Source organism: Solanum lycopersicum, chromosome 4 (assembly GCF_036512215.1).
Source record: "Solanum lycopersicum chromosome 4, SLM_r2.1".
NCBI lineage: Eukaryota > Viridiplantae > Streptophyta > Magnoliopsida > Solanales > Solanaceae > Solanum > Solanum lycopersicum.
Window position 1 is genome coordinate 45,651,775 of NC_090803.1, and position 12,532 is coordinate 45,664,306.

Genomic DNA, 12,532 nt, shown 5'->3' on the forward strand with positions numbered 1-12,532 from the left:
ACTCTGGTGATTGAGATCATTTTACCCTGGGAGGTCATATTCCAAATCAAACCTCGGATACTAGAGGGGAATAATTTCCTTAAGGGGACACTGTGAATTAAGTGGACTTGATATTTTTCCTATTAAAAATTTTCCAGATTCTGATATGTGTTTTACAAACATTAGATTTGCGAATTAATTTCAGTTCTTCTATTCTTTTGTTCTTCACTGGTTCATTAAACTTGGTAACTTCGTGTTTCTGCAAAGTTTGTTGGAATCAGTAAGATTCTTTAGACACGTATTAACAACAATTCTTCTTTAAGAAAAATATTTCGTATATTTTTTTTTGAAATCTGTTTCTGATTCTATTTTCTCTACTAGTTTTAATTTTCTAGTTGTGAAAATGTTCTTAAACTTTGTTTTCTTACAAAGATGTTCAAAGTTTTGTTCTAAGTATGTTTGGAATACAATATGAACAACAACAACATAATTTCAAAATAAACAACCAAAGTCTTAAATCAATAACAAGCATGAAATGTAAAACCATCTTTGTTCCCAAATAGAGTATTCAAAACATTTATCCAGGTTCACAATTCTATGTTTCCAAGCAGATAAAATTTTTATAGTACCTTAAAGCAAAGGCAAAACACAGCCTTGCTACTCCATCAACCAAACGTCTCGTTTCTGTTTGTACTACCAAAATATTTTAGCCAAATATTAAGAAGAATTGTGATAACGATAATAATCAAAAAGATACACAACTTCTGCTTTAGATGATGCCCGTTGAAACTTTGTTATCTCCGCAAGTACGTTGAGAGATTTGTTAGTTTCCATTTGACGAGGCTTGATTACCATTTTCGCCAGTGCTGGAGACTTTTCTAATAAAACCTTGATAAGCTGCATTTCAACCTCTTCTAATGGTATATCATAAAGCTTAACTGTCCTCAGATGATTAAATGTGATATCCAAAAAGCTCGCAAGAATCTCATCAACAACCTCCTGGGGCACAGATTCGAAATAATCTCCATCACTAAGGATACATTCCTAAGAAAAATGAAGAAGAAAACCATCAAGTCATTACATACAAATATAAAAACATGGAAAAGCTAGAGAGAAAAATAAACATTAGTGACAACCTTAATTTCATTTTCTTCCTAATTTGGAGAGATCTTTATAATGCAAAGAGCAAACGAAAGCTCAAAAAACTCTCCAAGAGTAATCCAAGACATGAACAGGCGTTTCTGACAGTTAAGAACTGATGGAAGCCTTGTTGGTATAACTTTAGTTGATCCATTATCGACCTATGAATAAAATGACAAAAATAAGGATGACAGAAATTCCACAAAAAAAGTACAAATGAAAATGCATTACCATTAAGTAAAATGAAGAATTATTACCTCAAAAAGATCCCAGCTGAAGCACTCGAGAGCAGGAATAGACGAAAAAAATTGACAAAATCATCTTCGTCCTCTAAAACTAATTCTCTAGGTGCATACAGAACATTGGAAAGAACAGGGACATTTTCAAGATGTATTAATTGTATAGCGCCACGAAAGACAAATGACCTTAGCTTAGGAGCATTAATACTCATGAGGTACGGATTAACTATGTCTTTTAGCACCAAATCCTCAAACAACGGGCAATTAGAGATCAAACTTTCAAACATATCAAAAGATAACGTGACAGATTTCAATATTACCCTAATCAACTTATTAAATCCCTTAAAGAAACAAGGAAGTTGTATTTCACATTCCTTGAGATACAAATGCCTTAATGCTGAACAATCAAAAAAAAAGTTTGGCAACTTGTGAGGAGGATAAGTAAATGGAAGTTTAAGGACAAAATGTTGAATGTGATCAGTGTTGAGGGAAAAAATCAAACGATCAACATTAGGACACACTATTAGATTAATAATATTGAGGGTGACGTTCAATATTATTCCTCTATGAAACCTGAGGAAACAATCAAGAATAGGAATAAATCCAATGGTAGGGGATGTCAAGTCCTCGGGTATTTTCCACACTGTTTGATCAAACTTCATATGTGGAATTCTCCAGCAAATATATTGCCAGTCCTTCGAAAGTGTACTAACTCTAACAACATCTCAAAAAGACAGCCTACTTACAATGTCATCAATTAAATGAATGTTAAGGTTTCTAAGTTGATCAGGAGAAGGTAAACTAAGTCTTTGTTCATTAGGAGGCATGATAATCTATAGAAAGTAAAGAAAAGTACGATAGGTAAGGTCAGAGTACATGCTACACGAACAACAAACAAACATGTCACAACTCTAAGATTAAAAGAAAAGGTGCATAATAGGAGGAAAATGTAACCTTTTTCCATGTTTAAAAAATGCAAAATAAATTATCTGTAGCTGACGTTTGCATTGATTTCTTTAATCCGCAACTCTTGATGTAAATTTGTTTTGCTTAGGTTAATTCAAACGCATATAACGTACTTTTGTATAGAATTTTAAGAGAACTTAGAAGTTTAAATTAGTGATGTTATACTTATTGTAATAGAAATTTATTGTATTGAGTGCTTATACAAAAACACTATAGGAATAGATAATACTTGACATGTCCTTCAGCACTAAAGGTGTCATTTGGTAGTATATATAAAAATAGTATTTGTATGAAATTTTAGTACAATGTTTTGACCGTAAGTTTAACTCTGGTACAACTATTACTCGTATTACAATTAACCTCTTTTGGGATATATGACCCCAAACATTTGTTCTACAAGAAGCAGAAAATATTAATTTATAGAACTAAACACTTGATTTCAATATTTTGGTGAAACTGAATAAAAAAAATACATCATGAAATTTTAATTTATGTATAAGCTATTAATAAGAACACCAAAATAATGAGAAATGTTATTATTTTTTTAATTCAAATATTCATATCCAAACCCAAAATTAAACCTAAAACCATCAAGACTTGAATGAGAAATCAGATTCCTATAAATTATTATTTTTTGATAATTGAACAAGGTGATATTCATTATTCAAGACTAAGCCATAAGTCCATATGGTACCTTTAATCTATGTTTTCTCAAGACAACATAATTAGAATTACACAAATATTTTACTTTTTCTTAATAGTGTAATTTTTTTATAATACTACAATCTTAAGAGGAAACAAGTTTGAAATAACTTAATTTTGTTGCTATCATAGTATCATTATACCATGAATTCAGATACACCCATTATTGGAGTATACTATAGTTCTTTTATTTTGAAAAAAAATTATTCATGTTATTAATGTTGTTTTAATTAGGGTTTCTTCAGAGCCTGACTCAATGCCGTTAAAGATGAGGCATGTGTCTTAGGCCCCCAAAATTAAGAGGCCTAACTTTAGTAACAACAAAATTATCTTAAGCTTTTTGTAGTAAAAAAAAAGAATGCTTTAATTTGTATGAACTCTTTTATATGGATCAATTTTATATTTAACTTTCACATGATATGTTTAAGTCCACAAGATTAAAAAAAAGTTTTGGTATAAATATATCTTTAGTTTAAGATCATAAAAATAAAATTATTTTTATGAAAAATAAATAAAAAATTTGAATCTCACATAAAAATAAAAAATAATTAAAATTTCGGCCTCCAACTTATTTTTATTTTTAGGACACTATCTATCTTGAGCCTTCACTGAGTTTATTTATCAATTATGTGTACTAACTGTTGAAGGAAGCTTGACGACTGATAGAACACTTCGAAGAAACAGATCAATCGAAGCAGACTGACGAGTTAAAGTTAGAGTCGTACTAGGATTAGACTACTAAATCTTAAGTTATATACGCCTAAGCTATTGAATATTATAGGAGTCAACTAGGATAATGTATTTGACTTGTAATAAAATACTACTCATGTAATTATTTCTATTGTAGTAGGACTCCTAGTATAACTAAAATAGGACTCTTATCCTATATAATGAGATTGTAACTCAACATTATAATCATCAATACATCCTTGATTTCTACATACTTTTGTGATATTTCTACATGGTATCACAGCAATAAATCTTTTTCGCTCTATAACGTATTAGATCAAAATAAAAAACAAAAACAACCAAATTTATCAAACCACAATGACCCCTTCTACCAACACTCTTTTGACCTCTTCACTTCATTATTTTATTTCGTCTTACTCCATTAAACTTAATCCAATGAACTATCTTATATGAAGGACATAAATGACTCAGTTGATTCAAGTGATTAGATTAACCGGATTCATCACATAACCACGTTAAGCGACCTTTTCCACTTGAAAGACTACTGAGAAAATTTTAATAGGTGAGAAGAGTGTTGAAGACAAAAACATTGTTGATGACTGGAAGGAGAAGAATGTGTTACTAAGGAGTTGGATTTCAGGCACCTTGACAGAAGAAAACATGTACCTGATTGTAGGTTGCTCAACTGCCAAGGAGATGTGGAAATGCTTGGAATAAACATATCTTCAAGCAACTAAAGATAAGAAGTTCTATCTCAAGCAACAACTGCAAAGTGTGAGTCTAGGAACCAAAACAATTGACGAATACGTTAAGGAATTTAAAGGCATATGTGACGGTCTAGCAACCATTCACAAGCCTGTAGATGAAGATAACAAAAGTGATTAATTTTGATAGAGGTCTAGGTCATATTTACAAGACCTTCAGGACTGTCATGTTATGTAAGACACCATATCCTACTCTTAATCAGTTTGTTCATACTCTCAGGGGTTTTGATATGAGGGAGGATAAAGAAAAAGTGCCTCAACAAAACCATAACATGACATTCTCTGCCCAAAGAGGCAGGGGAAGAGTAAACTACTCTCAAAGAAGAGGAAACAATAACTTCAATTTAAGAGAAAGAGGCTTCAAGACTGCTGCACAAGGAACATGTCCTTATAACACCAGAAACAAACCAGGTCCTCAAAACAGTCCTTCAAGTGAAAGTCATGAAAGAAACAATTATGATGTGTGTCAAATTTGTGGTAGGAATAACCATAATACTCTTAAGTGTTTTTACAGGTGAGACTACTCTTACCAAGCCAACAGATGAGCTACCACAAGCATTGACTACTACTAATCTATAAAACACTATTGATGACACCTTATATGTGGACTGAGGAGCAAGTAGCCAAATGACACATAACTCAGGTATCCTAACTGATCTTAAACAAAACACTGAATCAAATAAAATAATTATTGGGAATGATCAAAGTTAGACATTACACATTTTGGAAACATATTTGGAACAGGTTTAAAGTTAAAGGAAGTTCTGATAGTCCCTAAGATCAACAAAAATTTACTCTCAGTTACTAAGTTTGCAAAGGATAATTGTTGTACTCTTGAATTTGATGATATCTAAAAGGAATAGACTCTATGCTTTGCAAGACAACAATCTTTACTCCTTGACTGCTGCACACGACTAGAACACGTCAAACAACATGTGGCATACTAGATTAGGACACCCTAGTTTGAAGTTTTTAAAAAATTTTGAGTAGTAATAGTTGCATCAATGTTAGTAGTTAGAATAAAATGCCTACTGTTTGTTCTAGTTGTCAGTTGAGAAACAGTTGTAAACTTTCTTTTGGTTTGAGAGATAAAATTGAGAAAAAACCCTTATTGAAAATTCATCGTGACTTATGGGGACCAGCTCCTGTCGAATCTTTCCATCATATAAAATATTATGATTTTTTATGATGATCACATAAGATATACATGTATTTATCCATTGAAAAAGAAGTCTGAATTTATTTCATAAAATGGTGGAAAAATAATTTGCTAAAGAGATTAAGATTTTTCAGTGTGATGAAGGTGGTGAATTTATCCAAATAGACTTCATTAAGCATTTGGAAGATCATGCCATTGTGAGATATATTTCATTTCCTAACACACCTGAACAACATGAAGTTGCACATAGAAAACATAGGCATATTGTGGAGACGGACTTAGCTCTACTACTTCATGCTAACCTACCTCTGTTTATGTGGGTTGAAGCTTTCCTCACTGCAATAGTTCTCATTTATAGTTTGCCTTTATCAGTCCTAAAGATGGTGACTCCATTTATTAAGTTTCATAGGGAACAACCTGATTACAACAGCCGAAAAGTATTTGGGTGTAGATGTTTTCCATATATTAAGGGTAACAATAAGTTCAGACCAAAGACCTATCCTTATATGTTCATAGGGTACAACAACTTACACAAAGGATATAGATGCTATCACCCCTCTACAAGGAGGGTTTACATATCCAGACATTTTGTGCTTGATTAAAACACATTACCCTATGTGTCTTCAAATCAATCTCAGACTAACATTGATGTCTCACCTCACCTTGCTACTTTTTTGAATCTTTCTCTAAACTACAGACACCTGATAATTATGATTCAAGGGAAATACATATTGCTAGCCTACGCATTACTAGTGATAATGTTGGTACACCTCATATTCTCATTTTTGATGAGAGCATTATTGACCTCTCAGGCGCAGTGTCAGATGTTGAGGAACAGGTTGAAGTTGATGATCCATACATTAGCATCGAAACTCCAGATGCAAATTTTGAATCTGCCAGTAGCAGTGAGGAACAAGTTGCTCTTACAGGTCCAGCCAATGCTCATCATCAAGCAACCATTTTAGTTGATTTATCAGTTGACCAACAACTTGACAATGCTACACTCTAGTTCACTATCTTGGTTGATGTAATAGTTGAGGTACTTCCTGAACCAGGAACAAGGCGAAGGAACGACACTTGTTACTTGTTGCTTGCAACAGCAAATAAATTGTGAGCGAACCAAATACTACTAACGAATCACTAAAATCACCTTATTGGCTTGCATCGATGCAAGAAGAAATTGATGTTTTACATATTAACGATACATAGATTTTTGTGCCTAAATCTCCTGGTATGAACTTGGTTGGATCAAAATGGGTGTTTAAGACAAAATTAAAAGCTGATGAGACAATAGATAGATTTAAGACCTGACTTGTGGCAATGGGATTCTTCATCTTGAAGGGCTGGATTTTGAAAAAATATTTAGTCTTCTGGTTAAAGCTACAATTATTAGGGTGGTTCTATCAATTGTTGTTAGTTCAAAGAGGAAAATTAGACAACTAGAAGTCAAAATGTGTTTCTCCAAGGCTCTTTACAAGAGGAGGTGTACATGAGTCAACCTCCTGGTTTTATTGATCCCTAGTATCCTAAGCATGTATGTCTACTTAAAAAGGCATTGTATGGTCTTAAACAAGCCCCAAAAGCCTGGCTTGATAGGTTCAGCATGCATATCTTTCACTTTGGTTTTATTTGTAGTAAGACTGACCCTTCCAAACTCACAAAGGCAAGATATTTCTCTTTTTATATGTGGATGATATTATTTTCATAGAAAGTAGTTCATCTCATGTCTTAGAGTTGGTTCTACAACTTGGAAAGAAGTTTGCTATGAAAGATCTTGGCCCTTTACACTTCTTCCTAGGATTTGAGGTAAATCGTAGGTAGAATTCACTTAAATCAAAGCAAGTATGTTGCTGAGCTATTGGCCAAGACAGAGATGACTTTGGCAAAGGCATTAGCCAATCCTTTGGCTAGAAAACATGGTTTGCTTGAAGATGTGGGAAGTCTTGTAATGCATCATTTTACAAAATGATAGTAGGGAGTCTTCAAATTTGACCCTCACAAGACCTGATATCACTCATGCTGTGAATTTAGCAAGCCACTTTATGCAAAACCCTAACATTGAACATCTTTAAGGGGTAAAAATGATACTGGGGTACATCAAAGGCACTCTACACTTTGCACTTGGAATTATTTTACAATCACCATGTAGGTTGTATGGCTACTCAAATGCTGATCGGGAGGTTGTATCACAACTAGGAGATCAACTACAGGTTATAGTATCTACCTAGACGCAAATTGTATTTTTTAGACCTCCAAGAAACAGACCACAGTAGCTCGATCGAGCGTTGAAGATGGGTATAGAGCACTAGCCTCCACCGCCGCAGAAATAACTTGGATTTTGTATATTCTTCATGACATTGTGGTATTTCTTCGATCTTTTCTTATGTTGTATTATGATAATATGAGTGCGTTGTACATGACAATTAATCCAGTTATGCATGCTAGAACCAGATATGTTGAACTGGACTATCATTTTGTTCGTGAGAAAAGGGCCAGGGGACAATTTCTTACTTAATTTGTGAAGTCTAAGGATCAACTAGCTGATATTCATACCAAAGACTTAACAAAATATGTTTTTCTGGTTTTTGCAGCAAGCTAGGATATACAATTCCTCTACTCTCTAGCTTGAGGGGAAGTATTGAAGGAGGCTTGATGACTGATGGAACACGTCGAAAGAACAACTCCATCAAAGTAGGTTGATAAGTTATAGTTGGATTCATACTCGGATTAGACTACTAAGTCCTAAGTTACATACGATTAAGCTACTGAACATTATAGGAGTTGACTAGGATAAGATATTTGACTTGTAATAAATTACTACTCATGTAATCATTTTTATTGTAGTAGGACTCCTAGTTTAACTAGAATACGACTCTTCCCCTATGTTAGGAGCTTGTAGCTCAACATTATAATCATCGATACATTCTTGATTTCTCCACTAACTAATGTTAAAATGTTCAATTAAGAAATGACATATGTTGAAAATTGATTAATTTTTTTCCTTCTTATTTTTTATTTGTCATTTGCTTTCAACACTCTTTAAACCACCTAAAAAAGATTTAATACTTAAAAAACTTGACTATGTTTTTCCCTAACTATTTATTTTTGGAATTTGTGGGTTCTAGTACTAAATAAGAATCATTTTGTTTGTTTTAGTTAGATTCCTAACATGATGCATTAAATCTATCAAAGTTGTAGTTTATTAAATGCTCAATCTGACACATTTTTCTTTCTTCAATCTTAATAGCGATTGCCTATAATCTATGTAGTTTATTAAATGCTCAATCTGACACATTTTTCTTTCTTCAATCTTAATAGTGATTGTCTATAATCTATGTCATAATAGAAAATTAAAATTTGTGTCTATAACAAACAAAAAATGAACTTTAGAATTGAAGACTCCAGGTGCCCCAGTAAACTTAAAAAGAAATAAGGGCTTTAGCTAGATTCAAACACTAAGTGGGTGATTTCTCTAGCACAAGGATAGCTCTATACTCATTAAGAGTGCGATGTTAATTTTTTTTTTTGGTCAGATATAGATATACATGTCTATGCACCCATACATATGAATGTGAGTTCGCCTCTCATAAAAAGATAAAGTTAGTTCAAGAGTGAAAATCATTAGTTCAAGTTTCAGGCTCTAATACAGCATGTAAAAATCATAAACATTTATGCTAATAAAGAAATTAGTATATATACATACCAAGATTTTGAACGAGCGTATTTGAGGCAGAAAACAAAATCAATGTCCCTTTGCCCTATCTTATGCTACTGTAATTTTCGTAATTAAATCAAGTGGAGGTAGTAACCCTAATGAACATAAAAGGACAAATTTATAAGATTCTACGAAAAAATGTTATTGTTTTTGTTGCGCAACATGTAATCTAATGAAAGATGAATCTATTTAATTATTAAAATTAAATAAAACTTATACGGTACAACTATTTTATGATATGTAATTATCATATTAGTAATGTTAGTAGTGAATGCTAAAAATAATTACTATTTATAGCTAATCTTTTTATTTCATAGAAAAATGGTAAATACACATGGCTATCTACAATTTGGTTGTAACATTAGGCATTTCTTGGCTAATCTTCATTTGCTCTGTTAAATCGCGACTCATCCAAAAGAGGATAACTATTTGGTAATTTTTAATTAGTTTCTTCTTGTATAAGTGCATTTGTTTCATTGATTTTTCTTCTCTTTTAATCTTTGGCATTGTTAGGGACGGTAATTGAGCAAATTGGATCAATTTTAGGTCAATCATAATGGGTCAAGACAACAAACGGGTCAATATCCAATCCAAACTGAATTCGATTGGATCAATATGAATTGAGCCAAAACGGGGCAGATAATGAGTCGAGACCCAACTCAACTCAATTTTCGCTAAGTTTAATTATTTTATTAGTTCTTTAATATATTTTAGTACACAATAACTTTATTGATAAAAAATATTTTATGAGTATGTACAAAAATTTCAAACCACTACAAATCTCCAACTTTTTCATGGTCTTCTAAAAAACTGGTAATTAAACAAGTGAAATTTAAACAACTTACAATGTACAAAGCTATTTATGTTGAGTAATTTAAAATTGGAAAAACAACCGAAAATGTGAAACTAAATATTAATAATAAAATAATATAGCTACACTATAATTTATTTATATTTTATAGGTATATTTAATTAATATGCCAAATACATAAGATGATCCCTAAACTTGTTGGATTTTTTCCCTCAGATTCTTCAACTACGTCATTTTCCTATTGAATCATTGAATCTCCATAATTTTTTCCGTTTAAGCAAATACCGTTGTCTGATGTTGAACCAGATTTATGAGGGGTATTGATACAGGATACATATGTTGTTCCACAACTCATTAGTCCAATTGATAGTGAAAATGTTCGAGAATAATTGTGTTTTACTTAAGTCATTTGAACACATTAGAAAACAAATGAGACTAACACGGTTTGTCTTCATTCCTTCAATCAAAATTATTACAATTCGAACACAGTTGAAGGCATTTACAGTAGAAAAGCCGATCAAAATCAACCAACAATGTTTTAAAGAAATAAATTATGGGTGGTTCAATGATTCAATAGAAAAATGACATAGTTGAGATATCCGAGGGAAAAAATCCAACAAATTTAGGAATCTGTTTATGTATTTGGCCAAATTAATAAATAGCAAAATGTAATTCACACACATAAAATTTACTTTTTCCCACTTTTCACACTTTTGCTTCCCTATTTTCACTTTTTCAGCATTCTTTCATTATCCCTAATTTAAATTCTTTATCCCCGAATCAATTATATTACTCCTAAATCAACTCCATCTCCTAGTAGGATCCACAAAATTACGGATCTCTTTGCTCATCAAATCCTCACAATCAACAAGTTTTCTTGTTCGTCAATGGTTAATTGTTACTAGTTTCGACCAATATCTTCTAATTCCCATTTTTTCCTCCTTTTTTTTGAATATTTTATATAGTTTTACGTTTTGGCAGATTATTAGGGTTAAAGTTGGAGGTTGTATTCAATATTGTTATGTCGGAATTGGATACTCTCAAGAGGGTCACAAGAGGCACAAATTATCCCGATAATTATTTGTTGGGAATGCTCTCGTTTGATTGTGTATAGCACAAAAGCAATCACAAATTTCATGCTCCATTGTTGCAATGGAGATTCAGAAGAAATCGGAATCGTTGAATAACACTATAACATTGAGTCTGATGGAAGAATAAGAAAGAGGTGGTTCTTGTAAGAGGAAAGAAGGTACATCATTGACTGTGAATGGAAAAAATATATATGTTGTCATTCTATTTTTTGAAGATAACTATAATATGGTGTAGTCATATGAATGTAGTGTAAGTTGAACAAGTAAGTTTATATAGAGGATATACCTTCTAAATTGGTATATTGTGGCATACATATAACCATTGAATATTTATAGTGTGTCATTACAATTTGAATATCTTCTGTTGTATTTGAATATCTTTACATTTTTGAATACTTTCTAGAGTATTTAGAGTTATGTTGTTACTATGTTTTCTGAAGTTGGTTGTAGTAAGTGTTGTCATTCTCTTAATATACTTATAAAAATAGTATCTTAATTAATAAGTAATGTATTTTCCTCATTTATCAGGAATATTCGGATATATTAGCTAGCATTTGCAGAGTACCTAAGTGAAGGTGAAAGTATTTCAGTTCAATATCTTGATTCTAAGTTACACCGCATCAGATACGGTGCACTATTGTGAGAATATGCTGCGAAGAAGGAGGAAGAAGGGGCTGCTAGCGAGATTGAGGCACCACCCAGAATGATCAGGCCACCCGCAAAAATCGATAATAGTCAACTTGTTAGAATTTATTAGTTTCTTGTGCTAGTTTTCATTTTTAACTTCTATTTAATGCTTATGACGAAAACTAATATTTTATTTTTTTCAAACATTATCAACTCTTCTATTGATATATGATCATGTTGCTTTACTGTTTTGGTAGCTACTTTGTTAAACCTTTTTGTTGGGGTTATTACATTCAATGTAGTGGTAGGAAGAGATGAATGCATGTTTGTATAAATGTACAGTTCATCTAAAAACATATACTCTTGGATATCTACTTTAGATAATCAATATGTTCAGTCGTGTATTTTTTAATCAATATATTCAATAGTATAAATGTATGCTAGAGTCTTTTTCATATCAAAATATACACAAGTATTACTATATTCATTTATTGTGAGTTATTACTTGAAGAAATTTGGATACTTACATTCTTAGAAGTGATAAACATATCATAAATGTTGGTAGTAATTACATTATTACAAGTTTTTAAAGTGATTTTTATCATACACCAAAGTAATTTGTAAGTGTATACAAAAAACATTGTTCCTT

General features: G+C 31.9%; 1 protein-coding gene across 1 annotated transcript; it reads right to left on the reverse strand.

Moving 5' to 3' along the window:
- Positions 1-696: 696 nt before the first annotated feature.
- Positions 697-1,570, reverse strand: LOC138348129 (uncharacterized). The gene is made up of 3 exons (XM_069296738.1): positions 1,377-1,570; positions 1,226-1,280; positions 697-1,023 (listed from the first exon to the last, which is right to left on the reverse strand). Exons 1-3 carry the CDS (start codon positions 1,568-1,570, stop codon positions 697-699), a joined length of 576 nt encoding a protein of 191 aa, XP_069152839.1.
- Positions 1,571-12,532: the final 10,962 nt, after the last annotated feature.

What these genes read in the sequence shown, in the direction of transcription:
- LOC138348129 (XM_069296738.1), bottom strand. Translation starts at nt 1,570, where the DNA reads ATGAGTATTAATGCTCCTAAGCTAAGGTCATTTGTCTTTCGTGGCGCT. An exon ending in TCAGCTGGGATCTTTTTGAG is followed by an intron (nt 1,281 to 1,376) that starts GTAATAATTCTT and finishes TTTTATTCATAG; the next exon opens with GTCGATAATGGATCAACTAA. An exon ending in GCTTCCATCAGTTCTTAACT is followed by an intron (nt 1,024 to 1,225) that starts GTCAGAAACGCC and finishes CATTTTTCTTAG; the next exon opens with GAATGTATCCTTAGTGATGG.